Genomic DNA, 24,301 nt, shown 5'->3' with positions numbered 1-24,301 from the left:
CTTTTCTCAATGATTTATAATACTGAAAATTATTTCATCTTATATAGTTGATGACATATTTAGTATTTGTGTTGTTTCTTTTACAATGAATTTTGTATATTTCTACTCTCTTAGTTTCTTTTGGAACACACGTCTTCTATTTATGATCACCCTTTGTTATTTTCAAAATTTCTTATTACTTCTAAAAAGACGCAAAAAGAATTGAAAATGACTATTGCTTGCTTGCTTTGTGTGGTTAAGAATTGAAAATGACAGTTCCTCAAAAAAAAAAAAAAAAAAAAGACTTGTTTATAAACCTTTTTTTGAAAACATGTTGATGGACAAATCAATCCTTGGTTCATATCAAAAGAATGCAATGAGATCTGTGATAATTGTGATTGTTTCTTGGCAAGAGATGGTGGTACTGTTTGTGGTTTTTGGATATATTTTTCTTATTATGGAGTATGCTAACATTTGCATCTAGTTTTTTTAATTGTTCCCCCATTTAGGTGGTTGTGCCTCTACTTTGTAACTTTTCCTGGTTTGGAGGCAGTAATAGGCTGTAGTCTTGCGATGCCTTTTTTTATTTAGACATCCCTCTCATCCATACCAATCAACTTGCTGATGGTGAATACTTCAGATGGGTATGTGAGTAGGTTGTTCTGGTTGGCTACCCACACACTTGTCCCTGGGGTCTTCTTGTACCGTAAGCCCAAATAACTGCTCTTGTTTCCTCAAGAGAAGAATCCTAGCTCAAAAACTTGGCCTGAGGAAAGCAAAGTTTGGACACCTCCAATCGATTGCCCGGGACTATGGTGTCGAGTGTCATCTGCAATGAAGAATTTCAAGAAAGTTGAGAAAGCAATGGGACAATAAAAGAGAGTGGGAAGAGCAGGTACCTCCATTAACAATCCCCTTCTCTGTTTTTGGTTAACTGCTGCTTCCAGCAGAGAACAAAAATATTAGCACTTAGCAACTGCAAAGTAATAGAATTGCGTGAACAAGGACTTAAATTTACAGTCTGTTAGCTCTTTCATAACAACTAGTAAGTTTCTCGTGCGATGTACGGATACTGTTGTAATGTTTTATATAAATTTGTTTTTGAAAAATATTATATATATATATATATATATATATATATATATATATATATATATATATTATAGCATATTTATTATAAAACTTTGTTAGTAATGAGTTTATCATAAAAAGTAACAATTATAAATTACACACATATATCAATTATAATTATTTTGTTCAAGTAATGAGCAATAATTAAAACAATTTGGAGTAATATTGTATAATAAAAGTTGATAAAAGCATATTAATTCATTTTATATTACTGATTTTTATTATATGATGTAATAAAAAGTTTCATTACGAAATCTTTGTTTTTCTTCAATTTTTGTTATTGTGGTATGGTGATGCTTGTTATCATCATCAGTTTCTCCATCTTCAACGTTTGAATTTTAGTTCATCCATATTTGTTCAATTTTTGAGCTTTCATCATTTTTTTTTCCTTTTGAACGTTGCATCATTTGTGTTAATCACTAATGAATTGGCATCGAGAGACTCTTGATTGGATCTTACAAAGTTTGGACTTTGTCACTAAGATTTTTCATAATATTTGCTTTTATATTAAATTTCAATGATGTTACAATTTTTTGTAAATATTTTTATTTTTTTATTTTGTTAATTTTGGAACAGTGCAGCAAAAAGAATTAATATAGCATATTGAATTGTGTATTTTTTTTTCTTCCATATCTTTTTATCATTTGAGAGTGCATCAAAAATCTTAACAACTATATAATTTTCAAAATCATCCTTTAGATTGAATTCATTCAAATGAAGTAGAGAAATCCATTTTTTCCTAATTTTTTTTTCAAATTACGTGGGATTTGTTCTCCAATATCAGTATTTTTACAATAATTTAAATAAGTAATACCTCAGTTTATTTTTCAGCAAGATCTCTTGTGGATTCATTTAGGATTTTCTCGGCATCTCAATCAAATATCACAAAATTTGTTTTGTTAGTTGCATCAAAAACTTCAATTTGAATCATGTATCCGAAGTAGTTTGCAATTGTATATATATAGTAGTTATAGTGAGATAAATATATTATAAATATTTGGAGAGTATATAGTTAATGTGAGTGCCTCTAACTTTGGTATAGAAATATTTATTTTTGTTTCATATTTTGCACACCAAAATGATTTTGCTTGTGATTTGGCATTCCTTTCATAAAGTACGCACAAAATGTAATACCAACTTATTGTTGTATCAATGTTACTTATTATTGCATTACCTTAGCAGTTCACATCTTGCAAAGAACTTTGAAATTAATATGCATTATTTTTTTAATGTAAATAATATGATGTATTATTAATTTTTTACGTAAATGATGAGTATAATTAGAAATGATTAATAAACATGTTTCTTAGGATCTTATTCAATGCATTTTATCTTTACTATTGTCTTCATATTATTTAAAGATAAATCCTCCTATGAAAATTGTTTTGCATGTATTTTTGGTTTTTCTTGTATAGGATCATGTTTTTTACCATTCCTATCATTGAATTTTTTTAAAGAAAATACTAAGTTAATGGCATTTTGTGAGATAGTATATGATATTTATTAGACATTTTTGTTATTATAAATTTTAGAAATATGCACTTGTCAATTATTTCAGCAACCTCAGGGATCTTAAGATTTATATATTTTTTTGTTGCACTGGTCAATGACAGAAATTTGTCTGCATAAATTGCATAGAACATTATTAATAGACAAAAACATATTGAATTGAAATTGGGAAAAAAATGAAGACATGATTTCATGAGAATGAGATTTTTTAAAAGTATCATCTATACGTGGGGGAGGAAGAAGAGAGTTTGTAAGAGGGTAAGAGATTTTGCTTTGATTTACACGTGGAAATGGTCAAACTTGGGTCATAATATGTGAGGTAAGAACCACGCTTGAGTTTTTCATAAGGTTTGGACTACTTTTAAAAGGTAGTCCATTTTATAGTGAACAAATTTTGGTCTAATGAGTCTAATTGTCAAGAACAACCCATATTTTATATAATAGTAAAAAGAAGTTACTATGATTTATTGGGTAACAGTAAAAGAAATTTAATAAAAAGAGGTAAAAAATGCTAAATTTATATAATGGTAAAAATAAGTTACTATGATCTACTGGGTAATGGTTAAAAAAACTTAATGAAAAAAGGTAAATAAAGGTTAAATACAATATTAGAGTGCCACGTGGCAGAACCTCATACACTCTCATATGATAGTAAAAAGAAGTTACTATGATTTATTGGGTAACAGTAAAAGAAACTTAATAAAAAGAGGTAAAAAATGCTAAATTTATATAATGGTAAAAATAAGTTACTATGATCTATTGAGTAATGGTTAAAAAAACATAATGAAAAAAGGTTAAAAAAAGAAGTTAAATGCAATATTAGAGTGCCACGTGGTAGAACCTCATGCACTCTCACATGATAGTAAAAAGAAGTTACTATAATTTATTTGGTAACAGTAAAAAAAACTTAATAAAAAGAGGTAAAAAAATGCTAAATTTATATAATGGTAAAAATAAGTTACTATGATCTACTGGGTAATGGTTAAAAAAACTTAATGAAAAAAGGTAAATAAAGGTTAAATGTAATATTACAGTGCCACGTGGCAGAACCTCATGCACTCTCACATGAGGTCTCTGCTTTTATATATATATTGATATTGATTTTAGAAACAAAAACTTGTTATTGGAGGACTTAAATGGGTTGTAAATTCAAGTCCTATGTAGTTGTGAATGGTGATGATATTAGAGTAATGCGGACAATATTCATCAATAACTTTATATATATATATATATATATATATATATATATTCTAACATTTGCAGTCCGAATTCAAATTTGTAAGTTACACTACTACCTCTTTTGTTTCTCAAGAGAAAAAATAAAGCTACTACCGCCTCATTTCATTGCATTGTGCACCCTTCTTAACAAAAACCTCATCAGCAATTGAATAATTAATTTATAGTGTCAGCTTGTTGATAATTGATCTTCATTAAAAAAAAAAAAAAACCAATGGCGCATTGGATTGTATGTTGAATCGTATATCACACTAATGTGGACTCCTAATCCAGTTGGAATATGATTTAAAAACTAAAAAAATAAAAATTATGATAGCATATACCAAACCAAAATCACATTTCTAGCATTAACCATCTTCATTTGTTAGCTCTAATCTTTCCATGGGCACAGAGTTACAATCCCACACATCAAAAGGACCATAAAATAAAATGTGGATTTTCTTATTAGGTTCTATGCGCGCGGTTAATCTTTGATCTTGGAGGGGAAAAAATTTGTAGGCTCAAAATTATTGGGCTAGTACAAATCCCACAAGCCAAATCCTATCTCAGCCTGACTGACCCAAGACTGCAAATTTCAAGTAACCTCTACATACTTTATCGAGCCCAAAGTTGTCGAACCGAGAAAATTGGTTACCAAGTTTAGCTTTTTAGGCATAGTAACTATACATGTCTTTATCCAACAGGATGTTGCTGGCCTTCAAATCTTTGTGAATAATTTTTAACCTAAAATATTGATGTAGGTAAAGAAGCCCTTGAACAATCCCTTCAATGATGTGAATGCAAGTTGTCCAGTCTATCACCCCATGTGCGCTTGGATCTGTCTCAATACCACATACAGATAATAAGATAGAAGGTAGGAAAGAATTGGCGGGCATTAAGTGTGTGAAACCTTTAGTGTGGAACTACATACCAAAAAGGAAATTATCTAAGCTTTTATTGGGCAAATACTCATAGATCAAAATCTTTTCATCTCCTTCAATGCAGCATCCAAGAAGTTCTTGTTGGGTACTCCCATTTCTGAAATCAAATGACAAAATGTTCTCTCCTACTTGATCAAGAAGACGGTTCCTATAATCTAATCCTAAAAGATTCAGAAAAAGTGCCATGGCTCAGCAGATAACTAAGTTCTGTCACATGGTACCAGAGGAATTTTATGCATATAATTTCAAAAGCATTTGATTGGTTTTTTGAAATCCTTGAAGAGTTTTATCTATGAGAAAATCTAGGATGTTGTTTCAGGAAAGAGGACTGGTTTTTTTTGGAGCAGATCAAGTTTAAATGTTTGGTTAAAATTGAAATTTTGACTCAAATAAATAATAAAAAGATCAAATGTATGGAAAGTTTAGACAGTTCTATATTTTAATCAATATAGCTTAGGTTCAAAACTAGCAATTTAGAGCCTATTGAAATTCAGCAAAATAATTTTAAATTTATGGGTTTGTAAATTCTAGTCATACGTGATTGTGAATTGTGATGATGTTACGATATTCATGAATGACTTCTAATTCAAACAGCACTTTCTATTTTTCCAACACGTGCAGCCCGAATTCAAAACTGATTTATGTTAAACGTGGGGACCTCTTTTAGTATTAGTTTGGTTGGAAAGATTTAAGGCTCTGTTTGTTTCGGCAATAATGTTTTCTAGAAAATAATTTATTTTTCAAAAAATATTTTTTATAAAATTATCTCATTTTTCTATGTTTGGTAGTAACCTTAAATGAGTTTTTTTTTTTTTTTTTGAAAGGGGAATGTGCATTCAATTAACAACATGAAATGTCATGATACAAAGCTCAAGAGCTGGTGGGGGAGAGTCCTTCATCCAGTATACATCATCATCTAAATTATATCTAACATATTGTGCCAAAGCATCTGCTACTCTATTCCCACCCCTCCTAATACAGCAGACACTAACCCATTGCAAACTCCGCATCAAATGTCGAATATCATCCACAACATTACCAAATGGTGAAGAGTTTTCCAAATAAGACGCACTTGCATGAATAACATTAATGTTGTCCCCTTCAATTATCATCCTCAAAAATCCAGCATCCACAGCAAACTCTATGGCTCTTCGGCAAGCAAGAAATTCTGCATCATCACTTGTGCGCACCATCTGACCACTAGCAGTCATAGCAGCCATAACCTGTCCTTTTTCATTTCAAATAATTGCACCGTAACCTGTTCTGCCTAAATCCGAAAATACAGTTGCGTCAAAGTTCAATTTGTACTCCCCTGTTGGTGATGGCTTCCATGTATCTCCGTTTGGTTGCCTTGTCAACTGTGCATCCAGCGTGCGCAATCTTGAATTTTGCAATATACTCCTCAGCCCAGTTAGTCAAGCTACTTGGTACCTTCATTTTTCCTCCATGCAGCAAGCTGTTACGCAGGTTCCAAATTAACCACGCTTGGGTCCAAAATAACTCAAGCTCATCTTTAGTAAGGCGCTCCAAAAATTCCTCCATCAAGTGCATCATATCAAGCTATCTGTGTCTAGCTTTCTGCAGCTTTCGAGAACTTCCAGCCCAGATATCTTGGACCACTACACAATCTCAAAGTGCATGAATGGTGGACTCCATTTCCCTTGTACAGACCGAGCATTTATCCTCAGTAATCACCTTTCTTCTGTTCAAATTCGCTGCAGTTGGGAGGATCTCGTGACAAGCTCTCCAAGCGAATACTTTTATTTTGTTTGGGAGCCGAGGCTTCCATATTGCAGTCCAGACATCTTTTGCAGCACATTCCCTCGATGATCCACTCCGATTCACATCAGTTAAGAGCCTCTTAGCCACGTGATATGCAGACTTAACAGTGAATAGACCCCTTGAATTTTGCAACCAAAAAACAGAGTCAGGAACATTTCTTCTACTCAATGGAATTTGGCAGATTGCTTCAGCTTCATCCCTATGAAATATAGCCATAATATTCTCATATTTCCATATGTCCAGCTCCGGATTAATCAAATCTGCCACCATCAACTCCTCCCAATTTTACTGAACTGAATTAAGGACCCTGTTTGTTGGGAAATTCAGCAGCCACCTGTTCGTCAATGCATTGATTGAGTGTCCATTACCAACCCTCCAACAGTGACCGGATTGAATAATTGGTTCTGCTGCCATCAAGCTCCTCCACACATCGGAGCAATTAGGGGATTCTTTAGCCTCTAGAAATGATGATCTCGGAAAGTACCTTGCCTTAAAAGCATTGATAGAGTAAAGAATCATTGCCTTGAAGCATCCTCCAACCTTGCTTGGCCAACACAGCCAAATTAAAAGCTCTCAAATCTCGAAACCCCATTTCACCCTCTTTCTTTGATGATGTTAGCTTATCCCAACTCTTCCAATGAATTTTAAGTTCGTTGCCAATTTGACCCCACCAAAATTTTGCACACAACGCATCCAATTCATTACACAATTTCAGAGTGATTTGAAATACACTCATAGTGTATGTGGGTATGGATTGTGCCATAGCCTTGATAAGGATTTCCTTGCTAACCCTAGACAACAACATGCCCTTCCATCCTTGGAGCTTCTTCCAAATTCTGTCCTTCAAGTATGAGAATGTGTTATACTTAGCCCGGCCAATCAGAGTTGGTAGGCCAAGGTAATTTACAAACCGATCAACCTCCTTTATTCTCAAAATCTCCAAAATATGGTCTTTTTGCCTTTCCGGAGTATTGCTGCTAAAATAGGCTGAAGACTTTTCCAAATTGATACTTTGCCTCGAAGCTCTTGCATAGGTTTGGAGGATTTCTGCTATAATTTTTCCTTCAACCCAATTTGCCTGACAAAATAGTAAAGAATTATCTACAAACATAATATTAGTAATCTTTGGTGCCCCTCTATAAATGGAAACTCCCTTAATCCTCCTTTTTTATTCTACTTTTTTTAACAAAGCGGTAAGGCCTTCTGCACACAAGAGAAACAAGTATGGTGAAATCGGATCTCCCTAACGTATTCCTCTAGTTGGCTAAATCATACCGTAGGGTTTCCCATTCATCAGAAAATGACGGTGTTGTAACACAGCTCATCAGCCTCTCTATCCAGCCAGTTGGGAACCCCATCTTCTCCATAATACTTTGCAGAATTGCCACTCAATCCGGTCATAGGCCTTGCTGATATCAAGCTTCAATGCCAAATAACCCTTCTTCCCCTTTTTTCTAGCATGCATGGTATGAAGTGTCTCATAGGCCACCATCACATTATCAGTGATCAATCGCCCCGGTACAAAAGCACTTTGTGTGGGTGATATGATTTGAGGTAGAACCTGTTTCAACCTGTTTGCCAAGACCTTGGAAATAATTTTGTAAATAACATTACACAAATTTATAGGTCTAAACTCAGACATTCTCTCCGAATTTTGTACTTTAGGAATGAGCACAATATTTGTATGATTAATATTAGGGAGCATGTTACCATTATTAAAAAAATTCAGAACAGCTGAAACAACAGAATCACCCACAGTATGCCAGTATTTTTGATAAAAATGAGCATTCATACCATCAGGTCCTAGAGCTTTAGTTGGTCCCATTTGAAATAGGGCCACCTTCACTTCTTTAGTAGTAAATTGAGTTGATAGAAATTCCCGCATGTCATCAGTCACCCTACTCTCCACTGCATCCAAGCACTCTTCCATCTGATCTCCCACTCCTGCCTGAAAAAGGTTATCACAGTAATCTGATGCTACCTCAACCACCTCCTTCAAATTCTCCACCCACATCCACTGAGAATTCCGGATGCCATTTATATAATTTTTCCTTCGTCTTTGTGATGCCTTGGCATGAAAAAATTTTGTATTCCTATCGCCATGTTTCATCCAATTTATTCTAAACCGTTGGGCCCTGTACATTTCTTGCTTTTGCAGAAGTTCGTCCATCCTTTTGCTCAAACTCAAAAATTTTGCTTTAGAAGCTTCAGTAAGTTCGGCCTTATTCAGTCTATCCAGCTGCTTTTGAGTTTCCTTAATGGCAATAGTATCTGGATCAGTTATTGGAGAACCCCAAGCCATGAGGTCCACCCCACAAGCCTTTATTTTTTCCTATACTGCAGCCAAACCAGCCCTATCCACTCTTGCCTTCCCCCACGCCTCCTGAATAACATCTGCACATTCAGCCCGAAGTAACCATGACTCCTCAAATCTGAAACTTCTCCCATGGTTTTGCCTTGGCTGTGCAAAGGATTGAATATGCAACAAAAGTGGAAGGTGATTCGATGCATGAGTTGCCAAGTGCATAACCCTACTCAGCTGGAATCTATTAGTCCATTCTTTATTGGCAACACCTCTATCAAGCCGAATCTCAGTATTAGCTTCCCCAAGCCTCTTATTGCTCCAAGTGTAGGGATATCCCTTAAATCCAAGGTCATGCAATTGACAAGAACTCAAAGCCTCCCTAAAGGCTTCAATCTATGAAAATTGTGGTTATCTTGCACTCTCCTTCTTTGATGCGTGTAGATATGCATTGAAATCTCCAATCACCACCCATGGTCCCACTACAAAAGTTTGTAGATATTTTAACAGTCTCCATGAATTTTCTTTTTGTTGTGCATCCGGCCACCCATAAAAACCAGTCAGATACCATACATAACCATCTCCTTCCGTGACTTTAGCCAAGACATGGTTAGCAGTAAAATTATTAACCTCCAAACTCACATCATTCTTCCACAAAAAAGCCAATCCTCCCCTAGAATTCGGATGTTTAACGATGATCTTATTCTGAAATGGTATATTTCCATATAACTTCTCAAAACCTTCCTTATCAAGTCTAGTCTCCATCAAGAAACAGACCATGGGAACTTGGCCCCTCACAAGTTTTTAAAAACAATCTTTTAATTTCCTTTATTTAGTTTAATGTGAGATAGAGTTGTTTTTTAAAAAAAAAAATAGTGAAATACAATCTATAAAAATAAGTCATATTTTTTATGTTGACCAAAAATAATTTTCTTTTGACTCATTTTTCTAGTGCTATTAAACACTAAAAAACATGAAAAACTACAAATAGAGAATAAGGATGATTTAAAAAATATGAGAGAATAACGAAGAAAAAAATTATTTTTGTAAGTGTTTTGTTAGAAAGAGGAGATGATGGGAAATTGGTGCAATCAGGTGTTCTATCTTGGGCCTACCAAAAACCAATATCTCCAATTTGAAGAGAAACACAGAGAGAAAACAGAGCTTTATTTTGCAGAACAATTTTGCCCCCCTTTTGACGTTAGTAGACTTCAGCCACAATTTTTTTTTTTTTTTTTTTTTTTCTCTTCTTCCTTTGTCTACCTGTGGCTTCTATCCTATTACAGTTAACTTTAAGTCTTTAACTTATTATTATTATTATTATCATTTTGGTCTTATCCAAAATCTAAATGAGCAAACTATCAACGTTTTAACGTTCTCGACAATTCATTTGAGACTTTTTTTTTTCTTTTTTTTTTTTAATATTTTGTTTTAGCCAATTTAATTAATCACATTTTACATAATAAAAAAAAGATATAAATAAATTAATAATTATAGTGTCAATTTCATAACGTGTCCAATTATTTCTTATATACTATATAATTGAGGCATAAAAATTCATAAAAACTACATTTTTTCACAATTTAACTATAAACCCATCGCTAATTGAATAATTATTCCATAATGTCAGCTTTTGTTGATAATTAATCTTTACTTAAAAGTGAGGAAAAAAAAAAGCTCATAAGATTGCATCGAACATTTCACTAACGTGGACTCCTAATCTAGTAAGAATACATTTTAAAGAAAAAAAACAAAAACAAAACAAAAAATTATGATACCATGTACCAAACGAAAATTACATTCTCTAATTTTAATCATCTTCATTTGGTATCTCACTGGCTCAGAGTTACAATCACACACGTATAAAAAAGACCATAAAATCTTATCCCAGAAAAAAAGAGAAAATGACCATCAAAATAAAATGTGGGTTTTCTTATCAGGTGCAATGCGGTTAATTAATCTATAATCTTTGATCTTGGAGAGGAAAAAACGTCGTGGGCCCAAAATGATTGTGCTGGTACGAATCCCACAAGCCCAAAGTAGTCGAACCGAGCAACCCACATCAAAAGTCGATGGCTGAACCTTAAACATGGCCACAGGCACAGAGCCCAAAGTAGTGACTCTCTTAAGTCTTAACCTATGTTTTTTTTTTTTTTTTTTTAACCTATCCTGGCTACCTTGAACCAGCCCCAAAACCACCCTCTCCAAGTTTATTTGAGGCACTTTTAGTAGCGGTAGATACACTAGAAAAACTGAAGAGTGGAAGCTCCATATCCTTATTTCTACCATTCCCAGCCCTCTTCTTGTTGATTAGTCCTCGTTGTGTAGCCCTGTTGCTGAAATCAAATGATATCAAGTCCTCCCCTGCTTGATCAAGAAGACAGTTCCGATTAGTCCAAGTTGTGTGGTCCTGTTTCTCAAATCAAATTATAACAAGTCCTCCCCTACTTGATCGTGAAGATGGTTCCTCTAATCTAGTCCTAAAATGATTCATAAAAGCCGTCATGGCTAAACTAATAACTGAGTTCTGTCACATGGTTGCAGAGGAATATATGCATATAATTTCAAAAACATTTAATTGTTTTGTTGAAGTAAATCTTAGTTTTATTTTATTTAATTATTTTTAAGTTTCAGGGGAAATTAGTAGTTTTCTAATTTCTAGGGGTTTTATACGTGCTCTTACTCTTCCAAAATTATAGAAGGTTCTTAAACTTTTTAGCCAAAAGATGCATATCATCCTCATTAGAGGTATTGGTTCTTCTCTAAAAGTTTTTAGAGCAATGGACTTCTTTTTATTAGTCCGAGGTAAAGAAAGTTCATATATTTGTAGTGATCCAACTAATTCCTCAATCTTGACAGTGTCAAGATCCTTACTCTCCTCTATTATAATGACCTTGGGATGGAACCTTGTAGGTAAAGATCTCACGACTTTCATAATTGGCTCGGGGACCTTCTACGTAGGTTAAAGCTAAAGATTACTATCTAATTAAGTTTGTCATAGAATTCAAGTTTTGTCCTAATTCGTTCTAATAAAAACTTTAGTAGTTTAGTTCCCTCATGTGTGGTTTCTAATCCCCAGCCTCCTAAGCAGTTTCACAAATAAATATTCTTCTAAATGTATATTACAAGCCATGCATAAAGATGACATCTAAGAATTTACTATTACAGTTGAATCTGAGACTAGTTGTTCATTCGACCATTGTTCTACTGGAATTTCAAGTTTAGTCCAACCCTTTTAGACATATGTTAAATTTCAGGTTTTAAGTGTACCTATGCTCTTATTCCAACTGTTAAATTTGGTTTAGAGCCCTTGGTTAATTATAGAGTAGAATTATTATTATTTACTTTCGATATAAACAACCCCAAAACAAGTAGTCACAAGTCATTAAGCAGAATAATAAAAGTGATAAAAGCACAAGACACACGATATAGTGATGATATGGAAAACCAATGGAGAACTCACCAAGGTTGAGTTTGGATACTTGAATTTGGATTTGAATTTTAAAGTTGTGAATTTCGAAAATTTTATGAGATTAGAAGTTATTTCGAATTCAAGGATATTAAGGTTTAAAATTCTTGGTGGTTTGTCAAATCCAAATCCTTAACCCTTTGTAAACTATCCAAACAAAATATTTGGATTTTAATCGCCCAAATCCAAATTCATGTGTCCAAATCCTACCACCCAACACACCACAAAGGAACAACCACTGTCAGGGTAACCTATCCCACTAAGTCAATCCACTATAAAAGGAGTTTTACTATCTAGAAAAAGCACTTTATACCTAGAATCTACAATCTTAGTAGATGACTGACTGTTGCAACCCACATCAGTTTTAAAACTCTAAACTTCTTCCTATGCTGCCCTTTATGAATGTCATGTCCACGTCAATGAACCAAAATCTCTGACACACTCCAAGGAACTAGACTCCATGGAAGCTCACGAGATGAAAAATGGGTTTTCTCTCTAAAAGCTTTGCGTTTCTTCCTCTCTAACCTCACTAAAGATCATTCATAAGATAATTTAAGTAGGTGCTTACATGTAGGGTTAGAATTCTACTCAAGTGAGCGTTAGGGTAAGCCTCAATTAGCGGGCTTTAATGAGCTGCTTGAGCAGACATTTTTTTACTTGCTTGAGTGAGCTTTGGTCTTTGCTCGAGTGAGCCTCTTCAGTCAACAATACTTCGAACAATCACAAGTACATAATTTAACCTCATTTACAAAAAATAAAATATATCAAGAGATTTACCAACACTCATATTTGTTTGTTATCGATCCCTTAAATTTATCTTTTAGATTAGAATTAGACTCGATTGTATATGCCTCATTACGTTAATGAAAGTAAGTTCCCTTCCAATGTTTTGCTTTTCATGCAATTAGTTAATTGTAGTCTTAAGTTTAATTTCTTTGCAACTCTGAATACTTCGAAGTATAATAGAGCATACTGACTTAGCCTTGAAAATGCTTGTTTTAAGTTCTTCACTTTAGTCCTAGTTATCGCATCGAAAGTAACTTAGCCCTCGAGGATAGAATGATATTTAGCCTCGAAGTGCAAAATTTTCTATCAAATAAAGACACTTTCTGCAAGTACTACAAGTGATTCAAGGTTGCACAAAATCCTGGTCTAGTGACACAGTTTGACTTGCGTAATTCTTTCAAAAAACTGTTTAGTGACGCAATTTGACTCTTCCAAAAAAAAGCAAAAAAAACCTTGATAAAATGACTTGCGTTTATAGAAGTCATATCAAAGAACCTTGATAAAATGACTTTCGTAATATTACCTCTGAAGTTTGACCTTTTGCAAATGCAGTAGGGAATCAAGAGTACCCCAAAAACTATGGCAATGGCAACCACAACTATCACTATCACCTTCACCTTCACTTCATCTTTTGCTTGTATTTCACCTCTTTTTGATTGACTTTGCAATAGAAAAGCAAAAATAGTTTAGTAATGCAACAAAACTGACAGAAACAAAGATTTTAGCTTCAGTGTCATGTAAAAATACGAATTAAAGAGCAACGAAGATTATAGGCACATTACCTTTCTCTGAAGCAGGCATTCGAATATATATATATACATGACTATTAACACCCTTCCTGTTATTAGCTGCTATCTGTCTAATATCAATTTGATCCCCATGCCACATGGTGCAGCCACTTTTTCCATTTCTGATATCTGAGTATATATAAACCGTACAGGTACAGTTGTTCAAACATTTGTCGCTGCATTCCTCAAAATCCGTGCTTTCTTCCACCCAAGAATCCGTAGAATCCGGCGATTTTAGCCCAATAAATTTAACAAACTCAATTTTATCTTTATCCTGGCAGCTCAATTCCGTACTGCGTACACATCCCTTATACCACTCTTCTGGGTTCCATGTTTGTTTGATTTAGGCTTGAATCCTTCTAGACATTGACAGAGAGGTGACTCACCCATGATACAATTTCCATTAGGACCACATAAATTATAAGTGTCGCATTCGTCTTTTGGAAAATTCAAGAACATGCTCCATTCTTTTTTTTCTTCAACCCACATATAGAGCTCAAACTGTGATTGGTTCAAAACTGCTCTTGTGATTGCAGACTTTTCAATCATTTCGAACATTAAGTATACCTCGTCTTTGCTGGAGACAAACTTGAAGTTGTAAAGCGGGGTGTCCTGTAACTCCGCCACACCACTGAAAAAATGGCCATTCCATGGGCCGGACCGGAAGTACTTCTGGGAGCCTTTCATCATGACTAATTCTGGGTAATTATGAAGTTCTAACCCCCAACTTTGTTCTACTGGTGATGGGTCATCTGGACTCTTCCATGCAGTTAGGCGCCTTTCAAGCTTCATCCCTGGTAGCCACGTATCAGAAGGATAGTCAAAGCTTTGCCACAAATAATTGTCTACATTCTCTTCTCTTAATACTAGATTTCCTGAATATAAAAGCTGTACTATTGGATTCCTGGCCTCTTTTGTTGAATTTGCCGACCAAGCAACAGTCGAATTCTGGCCGAGAAGAACAAGACTACCTAAACTGTTTACCATCAACACGCCAGACGAGTCTGTGATTGGATTACCCCGGTTTGCTACCCCAACAACCGTTTGTACTGGGATATTGTTGTACCAAATTCCTAAGTAACGGTTATTAGAATTACCTGGACTGAAGAACCCGAGGGCAAAGCTTCCATCTTTAGAGACCAAGCTTGTGTCCTCAATGTCACGGAGGGATTGGGATTTATAAATGCTATCAGCAGCATCCGAGAATTCAAAGAAGAAAAGAAGCAAACTGCTGGAACTCAACACCACAAAAGCAAAGATGTCCATTGATTGCTGGTCGAGTACTCACAATGACGTTGCTAAAAAGCCAAATTGCTAATTTTAACAACTCACACTCACAAGAAAAGAACAAAATTGATGGAGGTATTTCTAAAATTTTTACCACTTGAACCACAGGCCAGGGCTGTTCACTTCAGCTCAAAACTCGAAAGTATTAATAAATATTATTATTTTATTCCAAGATTCCAATTTTATATTAACAATAACTTTTCTCTCTCCTGTCAAAAAAATAACTTTCCTCTCACACCATTTTCATCCACTCTTTCTAATTTTTTTCCCCCAAGCCAGAGATGTGCCTATGCCCTCCCAGTGTTTATCAAACTACAAAAACTGCGCAAATTGTAATAATTGTATCAAAATTACTCGCAAAATGGTATACACTCTATAATGCAGCGCAATTTATAGTTTTATAATAAGAAAACCACATAAACTACACTGTACCCTCTCTATAAATTAATATATTTATTTTTTTAATATTAGATATATTATTAATAGTTTAATAACCTTAGTTTTCAAAAAAAAAAAAAGTTTAATAACCCTAACAAGTATTGATTAGGAAAGCCAGCCAAAAATAAAGAAAAACTAGCTCAATAGTTTAAAACTTGATCCAAAACAAAAGGAAAAATTAGTTTTAGGCTGAGTAAGAAAAACCCAAAATTTGAAAAATATACTGTCTTCAAACTGCATCTTATACACCGCACCACACATTTGACCACAAAAATGAGATGCAGTGTGGTTATGATTTTGGCTAAATTCTAAATCGTACCACACCACACGTATGACTGCAAAAATAAAGTACAGTGCGATTATGGTTTTGGCTAGACCGCACTGCAAAGTGCGGTGCTAAAAATGACCTAAAATTGCACTACGAACACCACTACACACACGCATATATAAAATTATTTGAAAATATAGAAATGATATATTTATAATATTTTCACAACATTTTCACAACAAATCTCATATGGCAGGTTGTTATTTGTGGAGTATGCTAACGAGTGCTCTTAGGCAATGATTAACAATCTATTTTAGAAAAGTTTTAACATTACTTTTATGACAAATAAAAAAAAAAAAAACTGTCAAAATAAGTTTTTTTTTTTTTTTTTTTCATTGCATTTCCTAAAAAGTAAAATGGGAAATTTATTGGTTACTTCCGCAACTGAAGGTAGGCTCAATAACTTCCACATAAAAAACATTATAATGATCAAAGACTAAGACATGGAAGGTCATGCATTGACTCAAGCAAATGGTTGTTCTGTCGCATTAAAATGAGGAAAGACTAGCACACTTTAACATTGATTTGCTTGTTAGAAAATTCCACTTTTTTTTTCTCCTGCGAACAAGAATTCCTATGGCATTGGTTATACTCTTTTGCAAATGTCGCATGGATGTGAAAGGGCGACAATGTGATTGAAAGGTGGGCACCCCACAATTTGGAATTGTATAGTAGGCTTAATTAACATTTTCATGTGGATGTTTGTTTAGTAAATGGGCCTTCTTCTTTGGCCCGTGGTAAACATGTGGATGCAAGACATTCAAAATGGAGATGTTTAATCCGTGAGTCTTCTTTAACTCTGCTGGTCTCAGAATGGTATGATGCCAAAAAACGTCCTTTTTTCAATGTTTCACAAGATGGAGGGTCTAAAACTGCTCATCAGACAATGCAATTCCTACCTGGAACTACTGATAAAGTGATTGTGGAGACTATGGAGGTGGCTAAGTTACAGCCTCCTCCCACTCAACGAGGCTAAAGTTTTCCCAAAAAAAAAAAAAAAAAATGCAAACTTCTTTTCACTGTATTTGCAATTCTTGTATTCATGTTTGTTTAAACACTTATAAGTCTTGCCAAAGAGAAAAGGACTTTGTTTTCGTATAAAAGAATGCCTATAAAAGTTTTGCCAAAGAGAAAAAGGCTTTGTTTTGGTATTAAAGAATGCCTATATTTTCTCTTTCCCATTGTATATGTTAATATTATCCAATAAAGTTTACTATAGTTTTCTCTATTTTTTTTTTTTTAAAATTTCTTGATATTAAGAGAGTTCTAGCTTGTCGCATCTCAATATATTTCACTAAAAATATTAACATTTTTTTAATAGAAACCATTAAAGAAATGTGCATTGTCACACGTTTAAGTGGGAGCTAGAATTTTTTTTCTTTTTGTTTTTGCTTCTGTATTTAATAGGAACTAGCCGTAAACCTGCGCGATGCGCGAGAAATTTTGACGTTGTTTTTATTTATTTATTATTTATTGATAAGTGAAAGAAGAAACAAGTACATGGAACTTATATGAATTAGTCTTAAACTCAAAATTATATAATTACTTTTCTAATGGAGTATAATTGATGAGTAATGCTACAGCCACGAACTATTTTATAATATTTTTACAAAATGTTGATATGACCAATCTCTTATTGGTTTTCATCTAGGCCCATTATTAATATCAGTTTTTCATTTATCAAAAATCACTCACCACATCAGCAGTTTGTAAAAAATTTTATAAAATGGTTTGTATCTCTAACATTATGATAATTGATATAATGTAATATATATTTTGTAAGTTAAGCGGTTAATAATTGTTAACCTGCATAATAAAAAATTTGCTTTTTATAAACTCCATTTATAAACAGTTTACTTCTATAAAATGCAAACTTATTCAAGACAAAACTGTTTATAAATGTCCATTTTTTTTAACCTGAATTGTTCTAGGAAAGAGAAATGACACCATGGTCAAAGCAACATTTAGATGTGTACATTTGAACATGATTTAGTTTGCAATTTATCATACAGTCTATGCTTTTGTAAAAAAGTTATGTAAGTTATGTAAATATCTAGATCATGCATATGCTCGTATGCTAAATCTGGTTTGACACCAACATTTGTTTTTGTGATACCATGGAATAATGAAGAATCGCTTCATTATGCTGAGGTACTGATTGGAATATCATCTTAATTTCTAAAAAATCACATAATTGGAATATCATACATGTGCAATACGGAAATGGCAACTCTTAGTGGGCTAATTTTCTCGGAAAATTTGTAACTATATGCCAAATTCCCATCTCACGGAGAAGTCAGAGGGAAAAAAAATGAAACACTTATGAGCAAAACAATTTATACATTTTACTCATTGCTTATTGAAATTTAGTTACATGGACATTGATTGACTTTAAGAAAATCATGGTTCTTCCAAAGCGACTTTACTACTCTTGTTCTCTGAAAATTCATTTAGTAGCTTTCGAATCGCCTACCTCTTCCAGGTATTCGGCTTTCAGCCAAAGCACAACATTTAAACCTATGACCATAGAAAAAGAACCTAGCAACTTAGCAAGCTAAAAACAAACAATTCTTTTATTACATAAAAGGAAAATGGTTACATTGATTGTGAATAGAGAGTTGGACATTGTTGAGAAGAGGGGACCTCTTTGTAATGCACCAAGCCTAAACAAAAAAGTTAACTACAAATCCAACTCAAAATCTATAAGAAAAATTTTAAGTAATCAAAATGTGTACATTACAAAGAGAATCCCGTATCTTATAATCCTAAGATCATAAGATCCTATCCCATAAAAAAGATCCAGATTTGTGTATAAAATCTTTTATGAGGTAAGATCTGCATGAGATCACGATCTTGGATGTTGGAATGTAAGATTCCATGATCCTACTCCACGCAACCTTTATGGTCCTACCTCATAGAATGACAAAACTAACATCCACTAAAGTTATTACAATTATTTTTAATATATCTATATATGGTGAGAATAGGGTTGTTTAGCCCTATTAATCAAGTTGTACTTAATGGTTTTTAGGGTTTGACATTTCTCATTATCTTAATAAAATTGAAACATTTGCAAAGTCTTTGTAACTTTGGAACTAGGAAGATTTTCATTTTGTAGCCAATGATAGATTTGTTAATTTGGAACTTTTTATATATTTTTGGTGTATAACTTGGAACTTGTGAGTTTGAAATTTGAAGTTTGTCATTTATTTTTGTATTTGTAATTTGGTACTAAGTAGTTAGTGCATTTTATGAGTAATTTGTGTCAACTTTACTATTTTTTTTTTTTATGATTCTTTAATATATATTATTATTAGTAATGATTTTTCATTATGTTCTTTAACGGAAAGAATCTCCCAATTCTTTATCTGATCCACAAAACCCTCTCACCAATCCTATGTAGGATCTCAATCCTAACTACCTTGCTTATCACATGTTTCTGGTTAGATAGAACTCTTTGGGTGAATTTGGGGTTTAGGGTAGGATTAGATGGGTGTTGGGGCTAGGTAGGTGTACTTGAAGGGTTGAAACTAAAGGACATTGTTCTTGGTCTAGGTATATTTGAAATGAGATAAAGGAATAGAGCCACATATTTCCTACAGTACCTGTATGACTGGCTTTCTCCTGGCTTCCTCTTAGACCTAAAATTCATTCGTTGTATTTTCCTGGAGTTGGAAATGCAAATACAATTAGATGATTTCTAGCTAGGTTCATTTGAATTCTATCTGTGCGTTGGTGGTACAATTTTCTATTATATCATGACTAACCGATGTCCTACACAATGCTCGTGTATGCTATAAACTTATTTTGAAATATTTAATCAAAATTTATTTTTACTACTATTATAATATTTCAGGAATAAGATTCAATTATTTGCGTGTCTTTAGAAAAAAAAAATGTAAAATTTCAAGATTAATGTAATTTAGAATATGAACATGTTGTAATATTGTTTGTGTAAATTGACAAATATTTAATTCATTTTTTAACTTAAGAACATAATCATTTTCTTTACATTCTTGATTGTATGTTAGATTTATTTTCTAAGAATGCATCACATGTTATAACCTTGGACTACTAAGATTAACAGACTAAAGTGACAATTTACAAAACTGATAGGGCATAAATTGTACTTCTGCATTTATATATATATATATATATAGAGAGAGAGAGAGAGAGAGAGAGAGAGAGAGAGAGAGAGAGAGAGAGAGAGAACTAGCATATTGCCATTAGGGGACCAAAGTATAAACGATTTTTATTTTTAAATGCAAACAATTATTTATTTAGTATTAACAAAATATCAACAACAAAAATGCTAAAATTGCCACTAATTTTACTAAAAAGTTACAGACTAAAGTGACAATGAACTGAATATGGTTAGTGTCACAATAATAACATAATAAATAAATAAAATACCAAAACAAATACCAATTCTATTACAAAATATTTACAAACTGATTTACCAATCAATGTGATTGGTAACACATCAACAATATAATAAATAAAATTATTAAATTACTAATTTGTTGTGTTTTAACATTGATACATCAATTTGTAATGCTTATGTAGTCAAATTTATAGTAGTTGAGTCATCATTCTAAATAAATTCCTTTGGCCTATCAATAAAAAAGGCTTTTTTTTTTTTTTTTTGAATTCTTTGCATTTTTCTTTTAAAAAATATCAATTAATGTAGCTAGGTTTCCCATAATTTACCATTCAAATACAAGTCACAACAATAAGGTATGTATATGATATTCTCAGAGTACAATAATGACTTAGTCTTCTCTCACATCATAATATTTCTTATTAATTAAATTCAATGTAATCCATTATTCATGTGAGAGGAGGACATTATTATACCTAGGTATTGTACAATTTTCACATGAGAATGATATATATATATATATATATATATATATATGTGAACGAATGAGTTATAATTCCCGTAAATTTTGAGTAAGACATGTGAACTTATAAATACACATCTTGCAACATGACCAAACACAATAATATAATAATTATATTGATATATCAAACTGATGTACATATATTTGAGAAAATTTGAGCCTAAAAAAAGGTTTTTTTTTTTTTTTATTAAAATTTTTGGAGTTTTATTAAGGCAGAGTTAGCTTAAGCCATACGAAGATTCAGTTGACATGTTGAATCCTTGAGGGGACAAGTCAAATGAAAATTTAATTGCACCAATTTGTGAGTTTTACTGACTGCAAATGGCTTCAATTTTATATTTTGAGTTCCAGATTGTCACGGATGAGTCGTTTGGTGGAAAAGTCCAGAAATAGTTTTGCTCTAAGTATGCAAGTTGTTTGCTTGATTATATGGCTCGGCCAACGTGTGTCAGTCGTTTGATTTTCCGTCTTGCAATTGAAACAAAAAAATGAAGAAGAAGAAGAAGAAAGAACCTAGTACGCTCTCATTTCCTTCTATTACGTCTCTTTTTTATTTGAAAAAATCAAATTGAAAAGGAAAAAAAGTGGTGGACAGCGACGGAACCACGGATTTCTACGAAGGAATTATCTATAGTATTAATTTGATAGGAAAATGAGAGTCAAAGTAATCATAATTCTAACTTCCAAGTCATTGAGCTTTTCCAGTGAAGTGAAAATGACATGCACCTGCTTTCTCTATCATAACCCAAATCACGAGTTTTTGTCTCAGAAACTACCAAGAAAATGCTATACCCAAATCACACTACAATGTCTATTTAACTGATTATATACTCAAACTTTCCACAGCCAAAATTGTATTTTTCTCCTCACCATTGTCTTCCCTGGGACCCTGTCACTGACAGAGACAAAGCTATATTTGATTTCTCCACAACTGTTGCAAACTCTATTAAATTAAAGAAGAAAATTTAAATGAATTTTTATTTTTTTTAGAAACACACACACATATAAATTTAAATGATTTTTTTTTTAAATGAATTGATTTGATATTATTTGGTAAAACGAAGGTAATCAAACTCTAATCTAAATCTTACTATAATTATTAGTGATAGCTTTTCCACTTCTTCAAAGACCACGTATATTGTTATAACTTGATAACATATGTAATTATGATTAGTAAATTATTATTTTCACATAAACCCATTACTTTTTTTTTCCTATTTAAGTTTACACATCTTTTAGAACTGTGGCATAAAACTTGTGTCCATTAACTTTCTCTATCTTTTTATATATATTTTGAAAGTGTCGCCTATCTATCATCAAAAAATAAAATGTATAAGGAAATTTAAATATAGAAAGGGAAAATATGAGGCCATATTTTTTCAAACCCGTCGGAATTTATGAACCTACCTGTGTCACTCCTTTCCTACCTTATCTCCTTCGACCAAAAGTTAAAATAGTATATCAAAGATTGTTTTTACTTCGTTAAGACTTAAGAGATCGTGATGTAGAATGGAAAGCATGATAGATGTTAGATCTAATTTTAACTTTAATGAAACCCTTAAGTCCATTAGGAGCTGTTACTTGAATCCACTTGAGAAGAGAAAAATTACACTGAAATTTTATTAATGATATTCTCAACTTCGGTTTTTATGTGGTTCTTGTAAGGTTGTGATTTACAATTGTTTTGTGTTGGGTTTAATTTTGTGCTAAATTTTATTGTAATTTTGTTCAATCTTTTATACCTATAATTTATGTGGGATTTTATTGTAAGGGTTGTGTGATAGAGAGAGAGAGTATGAAGGCTCAAGTATGTGAAAACAGAAGTTTTCTAGCAGGTAGCTCGCGACTAAGCATCCCTCAAAATGATGCATGTGCCCTGCACATGACTGGAATGCTAAGAGTCATAGCAGATGGTGACAACTGGTTTTCGCGAGTGTCTCACGAGTAAGGCCTTCCCGCGAGACAATCTGTTTTGCTGTTTTGCTGTTTTGTCTTATCTGCTCCACTACATTCAAAATCACACTATATATACCATCATTACCTACATATTGAGTAGATAGTTTTTCAGAAGAGAAAACCCTAGCCTCAACCCTTGAGAGTGTGAGATTGTCATACCCACAATTCTACACACTATGCATTGTGGTTTTCCTTTACTCTTACCTCTCTATTTCTAAATCCTTGAGAGGTTGATAGATCAAACACTTACCACACCCATACTGAGTGCCCAATGTGTTTTGGTGCTTCTGGGAAGTATTGAAAGAAGCCAAACTTTGGTGGATGCAATAGGGCGCATTGCGGGATCAGGAAGCCTTGTTGGAGTAGGAGCTTGGAGGGCTTAGATGCATCAGGTAGACTAGACTTAGAGAGTCTTTTGCTATTCGTGTATCCTAACTTATTTTCTAGTGGATCGATTTACCGCTTGGAGGGCCACAGGGAGGTTTTTCGCTGAGTTCTTTGGTTTCCTTTTCGATAACACATCGACGTGTTATCTTGTATTTGCATCTCTCTTCCCTACTCTTATAACTTTCATTTTACTGCTGTGCTTTGTTGAATATGGCTTAGAATTGTTGTTTTATTTATTCGCTCGCATTTACTGTATTCCGCACTTAATTTAAGTTAGAGTAAAATCAACCGTGCCGTATTTTTGTTTTGGGGTTTAAACAGCTCGTGTTTTTAACACAATTCTGAGCTTTTAGTTCTCATGGATCTCATATGAGAGGCTATGCAGGTGAAGTAAAAAACACGGCCAAGGAAAAAATCCAAAACCAAGTTGTGCTATTTGAACTTATGTGTGACCCATCAAGAAGTCTGGAATACAACAAAGAGATAATGACATGTGTGGAGAAGATTGTTAGATACAAATGCAAGTGTGGAAGTCCCACATGAAAAAAGAAAGAAAAAAAAAACTAGAGATATTGATATAACATTATTTGAACATAACACAGTCTCAAAATTTTGGGTTAAATTGTTACTGTATGTTATGTTAAGGCCTCCTTTGGAGTGTCCCAACTATTATCCGCCAAGAGAGCTTTCCAGCAAGGAATTACATAAAAACTTGCAAATCTAAAATATTCTTATTCACAACATTTCTCTGGAATATTATTGCAAAGCTTCTAGATTATCAACATTCATTTATGAGACAGTTTATTACTCAAATGCAAAATTGTCCTGTCACTCAAAATCACTCAAAAATAGTTTGTTGTAGGGTTGTAACAAAAACTAAAATATATGTTCTCCAGCATAATATAGCTTCCAATATTAGCATTGCCACTTCGAAGTGACAGAAAGACCTTAAATTTCATTTTAGACATGCTTGTCTCCAACAGAGCAATGCGAGAAGTAATCTCTTGAATGTCAGGTACCAACGGATCTTTTGATGATACATGTCAGAACCATAATACATTTGAATAATGTTGTTAGGCCATAGGCAAAGAAATTGAAA

At 33.2% G+C, this 24,301-nt stretch overlaps 2 protein-coding genes and 1 pseudogene across 2 annotated transcripts; all 3 read right to left on the bottom strand.

The window, feature by feature from the left end:
• Positions 1-6,404: 6,404 nt before the first annotated feature.
• On the bottom strand, positions 6,405-8,859 carry LOC142638468 (uncharacterized). The gene is made up of 3 exons (XM_075812496.1): positions 7,930-8,859; positions 7,098-7,635; positions 6,405-6,817 (listed from the first exon to the last, which is right to left on the bottom strand). The coding sequence occupies exons 1-3, from the start codon at positions 8,857-8,859 to the stop codon at positions 6,405-6,407; spliced, it is 1,881 nt and encodes a 626-aa protein (XP_075668611.1).
• Positions 8,860-8,889: 30 nt separating this feature from the next.
• Positions 8,890-9,639, bottom strand: LOC142638465 (uncharacterized). The gene is made up of 2 exons (XM_075812494.1): positions 9,433-9,639; positions 8,890-9,198 (listed from the first exon to the last, which is right to left on the bottom strand). The coding sequence occupies exons 1-2, from the start codon at positions 9,637-9,639 to the stop codon at positions 8,890-8,892; spliced, it is 516 nt and encodes a 171-aa protein (XP_075668609.1).
• Positions 9,640-11,032: 1,393 nt separating this feature from the next.
• On the bottom strand, positions 11,033-15,214 carry LOC142638463 (G-type lectin S-receptor-like serine/threonine-protein kinase At4g27290; annotated as a pseudogene).
• Between the last annotated feature and the right edge of the window lie 9,087 nt (positions 15,215-24,301).

The sequence above is a fragment of the Castanea sativa genome, chromosome 6, assembly GCF_040712315.1.
Source record: "Castanea sativa cultivar Marrone di Chiusa Pesio chromosome 6, ASM4071231v1".
Taxonomy (NCBI): Eukaryota; Viridiplantae; Streptophyta; class Magnoliopsida; order Fagales; family Fagaceae; genus Castanea; species Castanea sativa.
The sequence above is the reverse complement of the archived record's forward strand: the minus strand, read 5'-3'. Positions and strand labels throughout refer to the sequence as shown.

Excerpts from the sequence above, each read along its gene's own strand:
- LOC142638468 (XM_075812496.1), bottom strand. The coding sequence starts at position 8,859 with ATGGCTTGGGGTTCTCCAATAACTGATCCAGATACTATTGCCATTAAG. Across the intron at positions 7,636-7,929 it reads TTGAGTGGCAATTCTGCAAA|GCAAATTGGGTTGAAGGAAA; the intron begins GTATTATGGAGA and ends CTATTTTGTCAG. Across the intron at positions 6,818-7,097 it reads GGCTGTGTTGGCCAAGCAAG|ATTTGATTAATCCGGAGCTG; the intron begins GTTGGAGGATGC and ends TGATGGTGGCAG.
- LOC142638465 (XM_075812494.1), bottom strand. The coding sequence starts at position 9,639 with ATGGTCTGTTTCTTGATGGAGACTAGACTTGATAAGGAAGGTTTTGAG. Across the intron at positions 9,199-9,432 it reads TCACGGAAGGAGATGGTTAT|GGATATCCCTACACTTGGAG; the intron begins GTATGGTATCTG and ends CTTGGATTTAAG.